Source organism: Mobula hypostoma, chromosome 22, assembly GCF_963921235.1.
Source record: "Mobula hypostoma chromosome 22, sMobHyp1.1, whole genome shotgun sequence".
Taxonomy (NCBI): domain Eukaryota; kingdom Metazoa; phylum Chordata; class Chondrichthyes; order Myliobatiformes; family Myliobatidae; genus Mobula; species Mobula hypostoma.
The window spans coordinates 41984742-42001978 of NC_086118.1; the positions used below are offsets into that span (position 1 = coordinate 41984742).

General features: G+C 41.7%; 1 protein-coding gene across 2 annotated transcripts in view; it reads left to right on the forward strand.

Annotated features, from left to right (window-relative positions):
- Positions 1-17237, forward strand: part of LOC134360311 (zinc transporter ZIP11-like) — an 860127-nt gene that overhangs the window by 563145 nt on the left and 279745 nt on the right. For both annotated transcript variants that reach the window (XM_063074529.1, XM_063074530.1), the window contains exon 6: positions 12342-12411. In XM_063074529.1, coding sequence (XP_062930599.1) covers positions 12342-12411 — 70 coding nt within the window. The remainder of the gene's footprint in view (positions 1-12341; positions 12412-17237) is intronic.

Consider the following 17237-nt stretch of genomic DNA (forward strand, 5'->3'; position numbering starts at 1 on the left):
TATGATCAATGTAAAAGTTCCCTGAAAATCTAGCTGGTTACTGAGCCTTACCACATTAATTTTCAAACCAAACATATTTAAACAATTCAGTCAAAAAGTTGCCAGAAGGAGAGTTTATTTCCAAATCATTGAAGCATGACCAGAGTCAAAGGGATTTATTCCAGATGCAGAACCAATCCAAAGAAGTGATAGCCAAAATGAGCAAAATATCATCTTTTTGCAGTTAGTTTGCTGCCTTTCAAGGTTCTGAATCAGAATTTGGTTTAATATCACTGGCACATGTCATGAAATGAGTTGTTTTAAGGCAGCAGTACAGTGCAATTGCAATACACAATAAAAGCTATAACTATATATCTGTACACATGTAAAATTTAATAACTAGAACAAAAAGGGAGAAAAACAAGATAAAAATGAGGTAGTGTACATGGGTTCATTGTCCATTCAGAAATGTGTTGGCAGTGCAGAAAAATTTGTTCCTAAAACTTTAACACGAGGAAATCTGCAGATGCTGAAAACTTTGTGTGTCTTTAGGCTCCTGTACCTTCTCCTTGATGATGACAATGAGAAAAGGGTGTGTCCTGGGTGACTGGAGTCTTTACTGATGAATAATGACTTTTTGAGGCATCGCCTTTTGGAGATGTTCTGGATGCTGGGGAGGATATTGCCCACGATGGAGCTGGCTGAGTTCACAACTTTCTGCAGCTTTTTTTGATCCTGTGCAGTGGCCCTTCCATAAAAGACAGAGATGCAACCAGTCAAAATGCTCTCCACAGTACCTCTGTAGAAATTTGCGAGAGTCTTTGGTGACATAAGAAATCTCCTAATGAAAAATAGCCTCTGTCGTGCCTTTTTTGCAATTGCAGCAATATGTTGGGCTTAGAATAGATCTTCAGAGATGCTGACACCCAGGAACTTTCCACTGCTGATCCCTCAATGAGGACTAGTGTGTGTTCCCTTGACTTCCCCTTCCCGAAGTCCACAATCAGTTCCTTGGTCTTAATGACACTGAGTGCAAGATTGTCGCTGTGACACCACTCAACCAGCTGATCTATCTCACTCCTGTACGCCTCCTTGTTAAATAAAAGATCAGTTTATTTGCAGATAATTTCTTGAATCTACTACATTAAATGAAATATTTATGGACCAGAATAGTGTATGTTGATGAGATTAGGTAGAGAAATGTAAGGAGGATTAGGAAGACAAATACTAGTGTGGACCTGTAGCTGATCTGCTAATGGGCCCATGCCAGTATTTGTTTTCCTGCCTCTCCTTACATTTCTCTAACTAATGTCATCAACATTCATGATTGTTTTCACCTGTGTCCTCGGTTAGCTTCTGCTTGAAGGTGTCAACACAGCTCATCACAAATACTCAGATTCCCACACTCCCATCAGTCTGGGTAAAGCACTTTCTTTTGAATTCACTGTTATAGTCGGTTTAGATTGAGTGAACTTGGCCGTTTCTCCTTGGTGCGACAGAGGATGAGATGTGACTTGATAGAGGTTTATAAGATGAGAGGCATTGATCGTGTGGATAGCCAGAGGCTTTTTCCCAGGGCTGAAATGGCTAACACGAGGGGGCATAGTTTTAAGATGCTTGGAACTAGGTACAGAGAGGATGTCAGGGGTAGGTTTTTCACATAGAGAGTGGTGGGGGCGTGGAATGCATTGCCGGCGGCAGTGGTAGAAGCAGACACAGTAGTGCCTTTGAAGAGATTCTGAGATAAGTGCAGGGGGCTTAGAAAAATAGAGGGCTATGCAGTAGGGAAATTCTAGGCAGTTTCTAGAGTAGGTTACATGGTCAGCACAACATTGTGGGCCAAAGGGCCTGTAATGTGCTGTAGATTTCTATGTTTTATGTTAATCATTCACGTTTATTTCATATTCATGATGACTACTTGATGGCATGAATATTGATTTCTCATTCTGGTAATTTTTCCCTTCCCCTCCTCTCCCCTCTTCTTCCATTCTTGACTTTGGCTTTTTACCTCTTTTCACCTGCCTATCACTTCCCCCTGGGTCCTCTCCTCCTTCCCTTTCTCCCATGGTCCACTCTTCTGTCCTGTCAGATTCCTCCTTCTCCAGTCCTTCATCTTTCCCAGCCACATGGCTTCATCTATCAACTTCTAGCTAGCCCTTTCCCCCATCTCCCCACCTTTTTACTTTGGCATCTTCCTCCTTCCTTTCCAGTCATGAAGAAGGGTCTTGGCCTAATACGTCAACCATTTTATTTATTTCCATAGCTGCTGCCTGACCTGCTGAGTTCCTCCGGCATTTTGTGTGTGTTACTTTTAACTTTGCTTACAATGGAAATATCTTTGTTTCTGTTTATCCTGTTAAACATAACTGGCACGTTAAACATCCGGCAGGCGGCATGGCACAGCAGCAGCGGTGGCCTTTCAGATCTGGTGTTACTTTAATTTAGTTTTTAAATTTAATTTTAAGGCACGAGTTTTTGATTAGGGCACATGGATTAGGGCATCTCCCGGGAGAGGGGAGAAGATGGCGGTGCGACGGCAGCACGCATGGCCTCTCCGGTGATGAATATCTGTTATCTGTCAAGTAGGGGACCGTGCACAATTCTGATTTGATGGAGACGGACGTGAGAGTACGGAGGAACATCTGGAAAACTTCTAAAATGCCCGCTTCACTGCTGCTGCTACTGTGTGGTAACCGGAATCTCTGGAGCTGAAGGCCCCGAAATCCTTGGCTTTGGGTGTTTCAGCGGCCGGGGAGAGGTCGAAGGCGCTCAGCAGAGGATGGCGCTTGGAGGCTGTATCAGAGAGGTTGGACAGAAGCTCGAAGTTTTCGGACGGATGGACTCAGTGTCGGCTGTGGTTGGCTGCTTCCAAGTCATCGGCAAGTTGATGGTGCCTGGAGGTTTATGGCAGGGAGTTTCTCCCTTTTGCCGCTGCTGTCGGAGACTCGGGAGCTGATCGACTCGGGACTTTGAGACTTTTTTTTTTACTGTGCCCATGGTCTGTTCTTTATCAAATTATGGTATTGCTTTGCACTGCTGTAACTATATGTTATAATTATGTGGTTCTGTCAGTGTTAGTCTTTGGTCTGTCCTGTTTTCTGTGATATCACTCCAGAGAAACATTGTATCATTTCTTAATGCATGTATGCATTTCTAAATTACAATAAAAGAGGACTGAGTGTTCTCATAATCTAATCTAATCTAATGGATAACAGAGCAACTATCTACCATCGCCAGATACTGCTACAATACAGAGATCGCCCAAAAACAAACCTTCATGAAGATCTGCTGGTTAAATTGCGCGACCTCGGCTTGCTGAGGGGATCGGGCCCGCAGTCCTCGGAGTGGCCTGATGGTGGGGGCGTCGTAAGCGGTGTGTGAGGACGCGGAAGTGGAAGCAAGGCGGGCGGGCAGGAGTCCGTGCCAGGCAAAAAGCAAGCCCTAGCCGGCCGACAGTCCTGTTCATTCTGCTCTCCATTGTCCACTCCCTGGACAATAAGTTGGACTACATCCGACTCTAATGAAATACTCGGCAAGAGTACAGAAACGTGGCTCATCGATGGAATCCAGGTCACCACCATTCAGCTGTTTATTTATGTAACAGTTTCTCCCCCAAGCCATCAGACTTCTCAATACCAGAGTCTGGACTGACACCAACCTACTGCCCTCTACTGTGCATATTTGTCTTGTTTGTTACTTATTGTAGTGCCTGCACTGTTTTGTGTACTTTATGCAGTCCTGGGTAGGTCTGTAGTCTAGTGTAGTTTTTGTGTTGTTTTACATAGTTCAGTGTAGTTTTTGTATTGTATCATGTAGCACCATGGTCCTGAAAAACGTCTCTTTTTACTGTGTACTGTTACCAGCAGTTATGGTCGAAATGACAATAAAAAGTGACTTGACTTGAAGAGTGAACAAGTAGACTCTAGAATTGTGTTCACTTGATCTTAGAAGATTGAGGAAATTTAACTGAACGTTGCAAAATCAGCACAGAGCTAAACAGGCCTGATGCAGGCAACAAATTTCCCCCTGGTGAGGAGTATAGGGGTAGGGAAACTTACTGTACAACTGAGATGAAGAGAACTGTCTTTACACAGGGGAAAAATCCCTGGAATTCTCTGCTATGGAAACTCCATCACTGAGTTAATATAAAACAGAATTGAAGGAAATTGGATATTTCAGAATTGTATTTGTGTTAGTGGATAAGCCATGATTACGATGAGTGATGTAGCCCCCTTGAAGAATTAAATAGCTTATTCCTGTAACTGTTTCTCATAATCCATTGTGCAACCTTATCAAGCTGTGAGAGTCTCCCTGAGATTGTTCTTTCTTGCTGTGTTTAATAATGTGTGGGCAATGCTCCAAAGACAACTAGGTTGAAAATGAATCACATCGGATTGTTGGTGAAGACTGAAGTCTTTGGAGAGGAAAACAGAGGCATTACCAAATAAACACGGAGTTAGTCATCGCAGTATTGGCATTACCTTACAGGTCATCATCATATTTAGCAGCTGAGCAAACAATCCATTTTTCACAATAACATTCTAGAATTGTTAAAAATACTCTCTAGTGTTTTTCCTTAAATTATGTGAGAGATTCTTAGTACTCTAGAAGGTGAGAGGTGTGAATGCTGGGGAATGGAACACTCACCTCCCTCTGCTGCCCCTTCTTCCCTTTCTCGATTGGTCCACTTTCCTCTCCTGTCAGATTCTTTCTTCTTCAGTCCTTTACCTTATCCACCAGTCACCTCTCAGCCTCTCACTTTATTCCCCCACCCGCACCCTTCCACCTTCCCCTTCACCTACCACCTTCCAGTTTGCACTCCTCCACTCCCCCATCTTCTCTTCCCTCCTTTCCCGTCCTATTGAAGGGTCTTAGCCCGAAATGTCGGCTCCTTATTCCTCTTCGTAGATGCTATCTGACCTGCTGAGTTCCTCCAGCATTTTGTGTGTATTCATCTGGAGTCAATGGGAACTATAACCACATCTAGTGTATGCCATTTGAACCCATTAGTAATCTGTCCTGAAAGAGGTGACCCCACTCCATCACCATTTCCCTTTTCCTTAGAAGAGATTTTTACGTTTGTAAATAATTTTGCCAGTTTATCCCCAGAGGAATCTGTGCAAAGATTGACATTTGCACAATGAACATGATACAGCCCAGAAGAACAGAGTGAGTATCATGTGTAGGCAGAAATTTAATTTGTGCAAAGATTGCTGGTTTTCTGCCATTTCGAATACATTGTAATTTTGCTCAGTAGGAATACCCTGGATCTGGAGAAGATGCATGAAACAGATTAGAATGGTTACAGAAAATTCTGTTTTCACTACTTCATGCAATTTCTTCTGGTGTCCTCGCCTCCGTCAACCACACCAATTAGCTGCCATACAAATGTCATAATGCTGAAAAGTCATAATGTGAGTCAGAAGAAAAGGACCTTTCTTTTGTGCCTGATATCAGTTCAGTTGTGCTGTGTGTAGCATGTTGATAGAATCATTTTTAAATTTTTAAACAATTTATTACTAACAAACAAACGAACAAAAAAAAAACACATCCACAGAAACCACAACCATAGCAAAATCAAATTAAATATTGAGCAGCAAAAGAAAGAAAAATATAAAAGCAAAAGTAAACATACACAACAGAGGTGCACCACACCAAAAAACCTTAGTCCTCACCCTGTAAGAAAGCCAATACGGGGCCCCATATCCTTTCAAAGATGTCCCCTCTGTCCTCATTACATAGTCTCAGTCTCTCCAAATGTAAAGTATTTGCCAGTTCTCTCAGCCACAGATCATACGTAGGCACAGAGTCCATTTTCCACATTTGCAGAATTAACTTCTTAGCAATCGCTATTCCAAACAATGCAGCCGCTTTTTCATACAAATTGGCTGAAGATAGGGATCTTGTTGCTCCAAGGATGGCTGTGAGCGGGTCTGGTTCCCACCGCTTCCCAAAAGCCTCAGAGAAACAGTGAAAAATACTTTTCCAGTATGCATAAAGCTTACAACATGACCAGAATGAATGTGACAAGTTACTGTTCGCAGATTTACATCTGGCAAAACAGGGTAGAAACTATGCAACTTTTCTTTGGAATAATGGGGTCTATGTTTTGTTTTCAACTGTATAAATCTGTGTCTGACATTGACTGAACAATCATGTATACTCTTTAAGCACTCATGCCAGACCTCCTCTGTCAACTCTGTACCCAATTCATCCACCCATGCCTGTTTAAGACCTGCAGTATTCACCCGAGCTCCATTATGTAGGATCTGATAAAAATAGGATACCGCACTACGAGTAACAGGATCACATTAATTTATTGCCTCCAGGGACTCATGTTTGTCTAAAACCTCAAAGTTAGGTATATATTTCCTAACATAATCTCGAATTTGTAATTATCTGAAAAAACTAGATGCGGGGATGTTGTAAACTGCTTGTAACTGCGCTAATGAGGCAAAGTTTCCATTAATATACAGGTCACCTATACTACAGATGCCTCTCTGTTTCCAGGTGGAAAAAACTGTATCATTCAGGCCAGGCAACAAGGAATGATTGTCACAGATCGGAGTGTCAATATAAGTTTTTGGGGCCTTAACCCAAAGGTGATTGTACTGCCACGATTTCTTCATCTTTTCCAGTCAATTCCATGTTTTATTCCTCTGTCATATTTTAAGCAATTGGATTCAATTATTATACCCTTCATTTGGAATTATAAAGTCATTAGAATTACTAAAGAACACTTGTCAAAGCCCAAGGAAGCAAGTGGTTTTGCCCTACTGAACGTTAAAATGTATTACTGGGCTGCCCACCTATCCATTCTTGCATGGTGGAAAAAAGGCCCACCCTCTATCTCAGACTCGTGCCCAGCATGGTTACTCATAGAGCGAATGCTTTGTAAGAAGACTTCCTTACCAGCTCTCCTTAATAGCCCCACTGCAGTTAATAAGTCACATTTTAGTAACAGCTTCATGGTCAGCAGCCCTATAAGAATTTGGATAGAATCATTTTAAGGATTAACAAGTGCCTGCATTGTGCGTTTCCACAGCTTTGATTCTGTAAAAACACTATCTGTTTCTGCATTACCATCAGTTAGAAGCTACCAATCTCAAGTAAATAGTTATTTTTCTGAACTTTTCTTTTAGACCATGAGTTAATAAGAGAACGATGTTGAGTTGCATGTTTGAAGAGAAAGAGGAAATCCAGTGATTTTTATCTGATGCCCCTTGTGAGTTATTTGCTCGAGGAATAGAGCTCTGATTTGGCCAATGTTGTGTAAAACATAGCCTGATAAACAAAGCAGAAATGCCATATAATACAAACTAATCCAGGTGGGAATATTTTAATTCAAGCTTCGAAACCCAATCTTAGAAAAGGCAAAAATGGCTAATACAAGGGGGCATAATTTTAATGCTTGGAGGAAAGTATAAAGGAGATGCGAAAGGTTTCTACACAGAAAATGGGGGTGTATTGAACATGCTGCCAGGGCTGAAGTAGAGTCAGATATGTCAGACACCTTTAAGAGACTCATAGATAGGCAAGTAGATGACAGAAAAAAATGGAGGGTTAGACTGATCTTGGAGTAGGTTAATGTGTAGGAATAACATCATAAACTGAACTGAACTGAAGGGCCTGTGGTGTGCATTATATAGTGTTCTACATTCAAACCCATTATTCCACCACCAAGGACAACAAGGCTAACTGGCATGTTCTATCTATAGGATCTGCTCCAAGTCCTTTTCCATCCTGCTTTGACTCCCTGCTGTCTTCGCAAAGGCAAATCAGAATGGGCAATGATTGCAGACCTTGCCAATTAATTAATAGGGTGGAAAATTGCTCAGAATACCCAAGGCCTGGGACAAGGCCTTAATTGTTGAACCATACTGCCAGTACTGTGCTGTACTGTTCTGTGTTCTTTGGAACCAACAGCTTTGAAGCAAATAAGTGTCATGAGTAAAATGAATATTGTTATTCAAGATTCAAGATGGTTTGTTGTCTTTCTTCAGTATATAAGTGAAAGGAGAAAAAATTATTGTTACTCTGGCTCCAATGCAGCATAAAAATAAACACAATAAGCATAAATTATACAATTAAAAAGCAATTCTATAAAACACAATGTACAAGTAACTGTATTGATGAATTATGAAGAGACCATCCAGATGCTTGTCTTGTTGATACCGTAAAGCTCTCCCATTGCTTTCTTGGCGTTTGCGCTTGGGGTGGGAGGGGGCAGGTAGAGTGGCTGGCATTTAATCGTAAGATGTTCGATTGCCACAGAACAGTGACTGCTCTCCACAGAAAGGTTTCTGCACCATCCTTTGTTGATACACTGTACACACAGAGTCCATTTCCCCTGTAAAAATCGTGAATTCAGTGCTAATTATGAACCAGAAGAAGCACAGGGAAAACATGATAAAAGTGTACTGTTTCTGGGTTCACATCCTTTAGTAGTTATATTTTACCTCATTAATGAAGTTTTCCTCAGATGAACAGATTCATGACAGCAACACACATCAAAGTGGGCAGTGAACGCAGCAGGCCAGGCAGCATCTCTAGGAAGAGGTACAGTCGACGTTTTGGGCCGAGACTCTTCGTCAGGACGAACTGAAAGAAGAGCTAGTAAGAGATTTGAAAGTTGGAGGGGGAGGGGGAGATCCAAAATGACAGGAGAAGACAGGAGGGGGAGGGATGGAGCCAAGAGCTGGACAGTTGATTGGCAAAAGGGATATGAGAGGATCATGGGACAGGAGGCCCAGGGAGAAGGAAAAGGGGGAGGGGGGAAAAACCCAGAGGATGGGCAAGGGGTATAGTGAGAGGGACAAAGGGAGAAAAAGGAGACAGAGAAAAAGAATGTGTGTATATAAATAAATGACAGATGGGGTATGAGGGGGAGGTGGGGCATGAACGGAAGTTTGAGAATATAAATAAATAACGGATGGGGTTCTCAAACTTCCGCTAATGCCCCACCTCCCCCTTTTCTTTCTCCCTGGGCCTCCTGTCCCATGATCCTCTCATATCCCTTTTGTCCAGCTCTTGGCTTCATCCCTCCCCTTACTGTCTTCTATCATTTTGGATCTCGCCCTCCCCCTCCCACTTTCAAATTTCTTACTAGCTCTTCTTTCAGTTCATCCTGACGAAGGGTCTTGGCCCGAAACGTTGACTGTACCTCTTCCTAGAGATGCTGCCTGGCCTGCTGCGTTCACCAGCAACTTTGATGTGTGTTGCTTGAACTTCCAGCATTTGCAGATTTCCTCGTATTTGAGATTCATGACAGGTTGAGCTCTAGAAAGTTCTGATGATATTGGTTGCTTACATAAGCCAAAGTTCAATACTGGGCAATCCTGGAATATGTCTGGGCTGCGTGGAGCATGAGTGAATGCCTTTGTGTAAAAAAAACTAAAACATGGTTTAGTGATCGGAGGGGGTGGAGGAGTAGAGATACGTCTCTAGCAAAAGAGGTGTAAGGTGCTCCTTCCCTCTGCTAGCCTGCAGATCCCTCAGTGTAGCACTTGCTTAGCCCCCTGATCAGGGTCATGTGAAGCCATGGGAGCAGGTGGTAGATGGTCGTATGAGCAGCTGGTGCACATCACAAGTCCTAGTTATGCGACCACTGACGCCAGGCGGACAATCTCTGAGTATTGATAATGGCTGGGGTCACCTGTCTTGTAAAGACACTGCCCAGAAGAAGGCAATTGCAAACCATTTCTGTAGAAAAATTTGCCAAGAACAATCATGGTCATGGAAAGACCAGGATTACCTACATCATATGACCCGACAAATAACGGATGAACGAGTAATCAGAAAACGGAGCTGCTTCTCAACTGTTTAGTTTTCCAAAGAGGACAGGATTTACTTTAATCTTTTGTGCCCAGTTGTGATACAGAATCCCAATTTGGTTATTCAGTTCAAATATACATGATTTGAGACTCTACTGTCAAGGGGTATGGGGTGAGAGGAGAAAGTAGTGTGGAGACTGCTGAATCATCCAAGATTTTACTGTTGTGGAGCAGGCTGTAGAGCTGGTTGGCCCACTCCTACACCAGTTTTCTGTGTTTCTATGGTAAAGGATTGACTTCAAAGGCACTGAGTGGAATATTTCAGAGTCATTTCTGAAATGAAATGGGATGCATTCCCTGTAACTTTGCTATGAATCAGTAATTCATTATTCTTAATACTAATTATTCATATTATTTGTTCTTCTTTTGTAATTGCACAGTTTGTCATCTTATGTACATTGTCCATCTTTATGTGTAGTTTTTCATTGATTTCATTGTGTTTCTTTGTATACACTGTGAATGCCTGCAAGAAAACGAACCTCAGGGTAGCCTATGGTGGCATATACTTACTTTGAAAATAAATTTACTCTGAACTTACTTTGAAAATAAATTGATTCTGAACTCTGAGCATATAAATAAGAGAAATTCTGCAGATGATGGAAATCCAAAACAAATCACTCAAAATGGTGGAGGAACTCAGCTGGTCATGAATGACAATGTTTCAGTCTGAGTCCCTTCTTCAGGACCAGAAAGGAAGGGGGATGACACCAGAATAAAAAGATATGGGGAGGGAAAGGAGGATAGCTGGAAGGTGATTGGTGAAGCCAGGTGGATGGGAAAGATAAAGGGCTGAAGATGAAGGAGTCTGATAAGAGAGGAGAGTGGACCAAAGGAGAATGGGAAGGAGAGGGGACTCGGGGAGGTGATAGGTAGGTGAGAAGAGGTAACATACATCTGTTCTGTTTCTCTTTTTTGTACAAGTTTACAACCTCTAATTTATTTTATTATAGTGAACTTTCATATCTGAATTTTTTCCACATAGAGTTAAAATAATCAGTATATTTCTGTCTTTAGCCTCAGGAATAATACATGTCATTTATATCCATTCTGGAATCAAATTAAAATGGCCTCTTTATAATTTGCCACTGTGATGATTTACAATTCCCTCAGGTCAAACACTTTCACAATTAAAATCTCACCCCCTCCTCTCACCAAATGAACTAAGAATCACTAAAATGCTGAAAATGAACACTTGCAGGGTGAAAGCAGAGTTCAAACATTCCCTTTGACAAACGAAGGAACAAAACATATTTTCGGGGGTTGATTCACTTTCCTCAAGAGATCTGTGAAGTTATTGCTTTTGAGCTCACAGTGGCTCAGCGAAGCTGATTCACATTGATTTTCCAAAACCTTAACACGCTCCCTTGTTTTGAAATTGCATTGAAACCATGTAATGTTCTGAAATAATCATAGCAATCTGTCGCTGTCTCCAAATGTCTTGTGAAATTGAGCAATCTAAGACTTTCTGGACTTTTCATGAGGGAAATTACATACACACAACTAACTTCTGCATTGTTGTAACATAACGTTTGTATTATGTAAATGGACCCTTAAATAAGATCAGCACAGCCACTAAGTTCTGGCATTCTGCTACTCATTGTTTCTACTCATACCACTGTGTGTGCACTTTTGAACTACCTCGATAAGTTGTGCATGTCCCTTCTATTTATTTAAAGATACAGTGCAGTAACAGGCCCTTCTGGCATAACGAGCCCACGCCGCCCAATTACACCTGTCAGACCAATTAACCAACTCATCCGTACATCTTTGGAATGTCGGGGGAAATCAGAGCTCCCGGAGAAAACCCTGCACAGTTGCGGGGAGAATGTACAAACTCCTTACAGAGAGTGGCAGTATTGAACCCATATTACTGTTGGTGTAATAACGTTACGCTGACTGCTACCCTACCCTGCTGCACCACGCAATTATTTTACAGCCATTAACTTACTAAGTTATTTAATCACATCCTTCCTTCTGATAATCTGTATTAAGAAAATCATTGACTTTTACCCTGGTAAATCATCTTGCCATGTTTGCGTGCTCTACCATTGGCTTGCTGGTGGTGAGAAGCCCACCAATGGCTGCTGGTGATGTGAAGCCCACCAATGGCTGCTGGTGTTGAGAAGTCCACCAATGGCTGCTGGTCGTGAATGCTGCACCAATGGCTGGTGATGGTGGGTGCTCGTCCAATGGCTGCTCGTGGTGAATGCTCCACCAATGGCTGCTGGTGGTGAGAGTTCCAGCAATAGCTGATTGTAGAGAGCACTCCATTATTGGTTGCTGGGCAACCCAGCATTGGCCATTGTGCCCCATAGCTGACAGCTGTGGTGGGGTGCCCCATCATTGGTCAGTGAGGCTGCATGTCCACATTGGCTACAGATGTAAAGAACTCCATTAGAGACTTTCAAATAAAAGAGATAGAAATAATTACCTTACTTGTATAGCCTCCTTGAGGTAAAATTTAAGGAGTAAACAGCAGTTACTCCCTGTGTTTCTGATGTTTGTTTGTTTATTGTGGTTCTCTTTTAGAGGGTCTAGCAGTGGGAGTCGGATTTGGTGCTATTGGCAAGACTGCATCAGCGACCTTTGAAAGCGCACGGTAAGTCTGGGTTCTGCTCAATATTTTCACGGTGAAAGGTCTTCCTAACTCTCAAATCAGTCGGGAATGTTGTAGCTTTTGGTTGCTGCTTGTTAGCTGCTGTCTCAGCTCAGAGTTGGAAAAAATCTGTATGCAAACTTTCAAAGTCAGAGGAGTGGAAGAAGCAAAGATATATTTCTCAGGTCTGTGGTCCAGGAGCGAGGTTTGTGAGTTGAAAGAGAACTGACACATATACACAATACAGCATATTCAGGATATATCAGGCTGTAACAGTAAACTGGATTCTTAATCTTCACCAAGATCGAACTTGAAGCCAGAGTAAAAAAATTAATGGCAAGATTTTAGCAGTGTATTGTGTTCAGTTCTGGCCCCTTCATTATAGGAAGGATATGGAAGCTTTAGAAAGGGTGTAGAGGAGATTTACCAGGATGCTGCCTGGATTAGAGAACATGTCTCATGAGGAAAGGTCGAGCGAGATAGGCTTTTCTGATTGGAGTGAAAGAGGAGAAGAGGTACTTTGATGGAGGGGTATAAGATGATACAAGGCATAGATGGTGTGGATGGTCAGCTCCTGTATCCCAGGGTTGCAATGGTTAATGTGAGAGGGTATAATTGTAAAGTGATTTGAGGAAAGTATAGGGGGGATGTCAGAGGCAGGTTCTTTTTCCACAGAGAGTGGTGGGTGCAGGAAATGCACTATCAGGGGTGACAGTAGAGGAACACACATGATGGGCATTTGAAAGAATCTTGAGGGTGGAAGAAAGTTGGATAGCCATGTGGGATAGAAGGATTAGATTGATCCTGGAATAGGTTGAAAAGGTCGGCATAACGTTGTGGGCTGAATAGCCTGTACTATTCTATGTTTTATGCAATAAAAACTGTGGTGAATTTATTGGCATGTTGGAGTATGTTTATGCAGAGCCTCAGTACTTTTCTGTGGTATGGTCTTTGCACATTGCACATCTTGCTGGATAATTTTAATCCTTCTGCAATTAATGACATTTCACTCGTCTTCATATGCAAAAGAATTTGAACTGCAAAGGACAATAGTGAAGAATTTCTTCCTTGTACCCTCTGCTTCTTTAGTTATTTTGTTTGCTGTTTCTAATACCCCGCTTGGTATCATAAATTTTCGTTTAACATCCCTATGCTGTACCATAGGATGTTTTACTGGCTTAATACAGTTATATAAAGACAATTTGTTTTTGTTACAACAGAATGAATATTTGGTAACTTGACATAAAATGAAGATTTGGTTGCCTTTCACTATGAAGTCTGTTACATTCAAGGTCGTTGTAAGCATATTGAATCTCAGCCACTGAATAATTGTGTAAATGGCTGTTTCTATTTCCCGTGATCTCTCAATGTGTATAATGAGTGCCCTCAAAAACACAAATCAAAAAAATAATCAATTCCTTTGAAAGGAAGAATCCTCAACCTCTGCTTTATGTTCTATCTGATATTGCTGAACTCCCTGGGCCAAGATTACATTGTGCTTTCGAAATGGGTTGGGGTATGAATTATGTTGAAAGAATCTTCAAAGAGAAACATAGTGCAAGGGCTATTTGCACTTTATTTATGTAATCTGGATCTTGGTGGAACTAAGTTTTGGAAATGGAGTAGAACATGCAGCCACAATATGGTGCATTTTGCTCGACTGACTGGCGATGAGTTTCCAGCCAGCGTTCTATGATTTGAATCCACACTCTGCAACATGACTGAGTAGTGGATCAGATCCAGAACTTATCTCCAATTGGAAAGTCCGGCGCATTTCATTATAAACACAAAAACATTTATGAAACTTCATTTCAAAGAAAAAGTGATTTTCCTCTTTGACTGTAAAAAAGAAAATCTTCCGAGAACCTGACCTTTACAGTTCACAATTTTGTATCTATCGAGAAAAGGCTACTCTTTGAACAGTTTTTCATACACTACAGTTGAGTAGCTTTAATCTTTTCCACGATATATAATAAATATTGGCTGTCCCTAGCAAAAGAAAAGATTAATCCCTGGATATTCAGGGGATATAAATGCTGATTTATACTGCGGTTTCGTGGATATTAACTAAAGAAATTGCGGAGACTCACTTCAGCTACTCTCTAGGACTGGGGCTCCCAACCTGGGGTCTACAGACCCCTCGGTTAATGGTAGGATCCATGGCATAAAAAAGATTGGGAATGGGAATCCCTACTTTAGGTGTAAAAGTTAGCTGTACTGGTTTTGTAGCTGCGGTGAAGAAAGTAATGCCATCTTTGAACTTGTTCTCCCACATCTGGTTGGAACTCTTTTCTAGCAAGAACAACTCCGTCATTCACACGTTGCAAGAAGACTGGGTGCAGCTTCTGCAAAAAACCTGAGGGTCTGGCATTGAACTGTTATGGTGTAAGGAAAAGAAGTTAAAATCAATAAGTAGAGCTATTGCTCCTCATTGTCAGTAGTGTAAGTAGAGGTGGGTGAGGAATAATTCAGGGATACATCTCCCCAGTAATATTTAACCATATTAATGGACACATGCATGTGTGGCTATTTCAGTGCCCTGTTTTATTCACCTGTGTTAGTCTGAATAGAATTACCCTCTAATAATCATTCCTAACTAGGTTTGCAAGCTTTAGGGACATAAGTTGCTTAAGTGTTTACGCAAAATATGATCCACAAAATGGCGTGTTGTTTAGTCCATCACCTTCTCCCAAACAGATCAATGCTTTTAGTGAACTCAACATCATCATTTAATTCTGTTCAAGAAAACTAGTTGCAGTTTCTACAAACCCTAAAAATCAGACTATGAACTTGATGGAGGTGTACAAGATGATAAGAGGCATAGATTAAGTGGACAGCCAAAGACTTTTTCCCGGGGTGGGAATGGCTAATACTATTAGAGTGATTTTTGGTTTTAGCACATCAAGCAAATAATTTCAGCCACCAATCCTCAAATCTGAATATAGGTTGAGATTTAATTTAAAATGCAGTTCTGAACAATAGATTTCTAAAAGCCTTGAATCACAGACCAGACAATGCTGATTAAAATTAATTTACATGTCTGTGGTGTGGGTGCGAATTGGGAGGTGTGAAAGTTTGGGTGCGAATTGGGAGGTGTGAAAGTTTGTGTGTAGTTTCACAGAAAGCTCTGTGGATGCATTGCAAATACAGAATTGTTCTTTGCTGTTTAGCACAGAAAATATCGGGTAACATGGGCCAGCCAGCCCTTTCGACCGAAAGCGTCTCCATATGATCCCTGCTGTATCTTGTTTTGATGAATAAAGAGGCTGCTTCATATCTACCAGTACTTTTCTCTGGTGACTTCGTTCATGCAACAGCAAATACAAGGGGTCAAAATGTTAAGGTGATTGGAGGAAAGTACAGGGGGAATGTCAGAGGTGGTTTTTTTACACAGAGGGTGGTAGGTACATGGAACATACTGCCAATGGTAGTAGTAGAGGCAAGTACAATAGGGATTCTTCTCTATGAATTACGAGGCACATAAATGAAAGAAAAATAGAAGGCTATGCGAAAGGAAAGGGTTAGTTTGATTGACCTTGGATTAGGTTAAAAGATCGGTACATCATCCATGTAGAAGGATTCTTCATTGCTGTTTCTGTAACAGTTTTGTTTGACCTGTTGGGGTCGTTAGCCCTGAGCTGAACTCCCAAACCTGGAGGATCAGCGGACAACTCTTAGTTTGGACTCTACCCTTTGACCTGTTTGGCATGGGTGACCTTACCAAGAGCCAAAGCATAAAACTCTAACTCCAGCCAGCATAGCTCTCTGGGTCATTGAGGCACACAATCCTCTAAACCTCTGAGGTTGTGTCTCCTTGGAAGCTACTGATGCGATAAAGGAAGCCATGAACGCCACCAGAGATGGAGGACCTTCATTGCTGCCCTAAACACCAATGATGTAACAGGCAAAAGAAGAATAACATCATGGGTTGAAGGGCCCGGAGTGTGCTGTACTGCTCGATGTTCTATGTTCAGATCCACGACTCTTCCACCACGGACAACAAGGCCAGCTGGCATGTCAGATTACCACCATCTACAGGTTCTACTCCAGGTCATGCTCCATACTGCTTTGATTTACTGTTGCCTTTTCCAAAGGCAATTTGGAATGGCCTTGCCAAGTTATTTCATTGGCTGGAAAGTTGTGAGTAATGCCCAAGGTCTGTGACAAAGCTATATTTGCTGAACCAGACTGACTGAAGCCTTTTGCCTAAAGCTGTCAACTGAGATGTCGGTTTGCCTCTTGCTTGCATTGGAACTGGAAACTAATTAACATTTGATCGGGCAGCATTTGTAGAGGGAAATAGACAGCTGACATTTTGGGTCGAGAACTTTCGTCAGTCCAATTGATATTGACTGTCAATTACCCTCTGCAGATGCTACCTGACCTGCTGAGTTCCCCAACAGTTTATTTTGGTTCAGATTCTAACATCTACAGATTCTTGTGTCTCTATGCAACCAATTAACATTACACTAGAAAACTGAATGAGCGTTCAGGCGGACCTTACTAAGAGAGTTCAGTTATGATCTATTTATTACGCTCAGATAAAATATTTACCATGGTTCAAGATTAATTACTGTTGTCTGCAGTTGTTGCAGAATTAATTCATTCCAAGGTAAGTATCTGGGATTAAATCCTATTAATGGAGTAATCTATCTCTTGCATACGTTGCATAAGTAAATACTTTTTTTTAAAAAAGGCTCAGAGTGGAACCGACCCTTCTGGCTCAATGAAGCCGCACCGCCAAATTACACCCACATACGTCTTTGGAATGTGTGTGGGGGTGGTGGTGGTGACCAGAGCACCCAGGGGAAGCCCATGCGGTCGCAGGG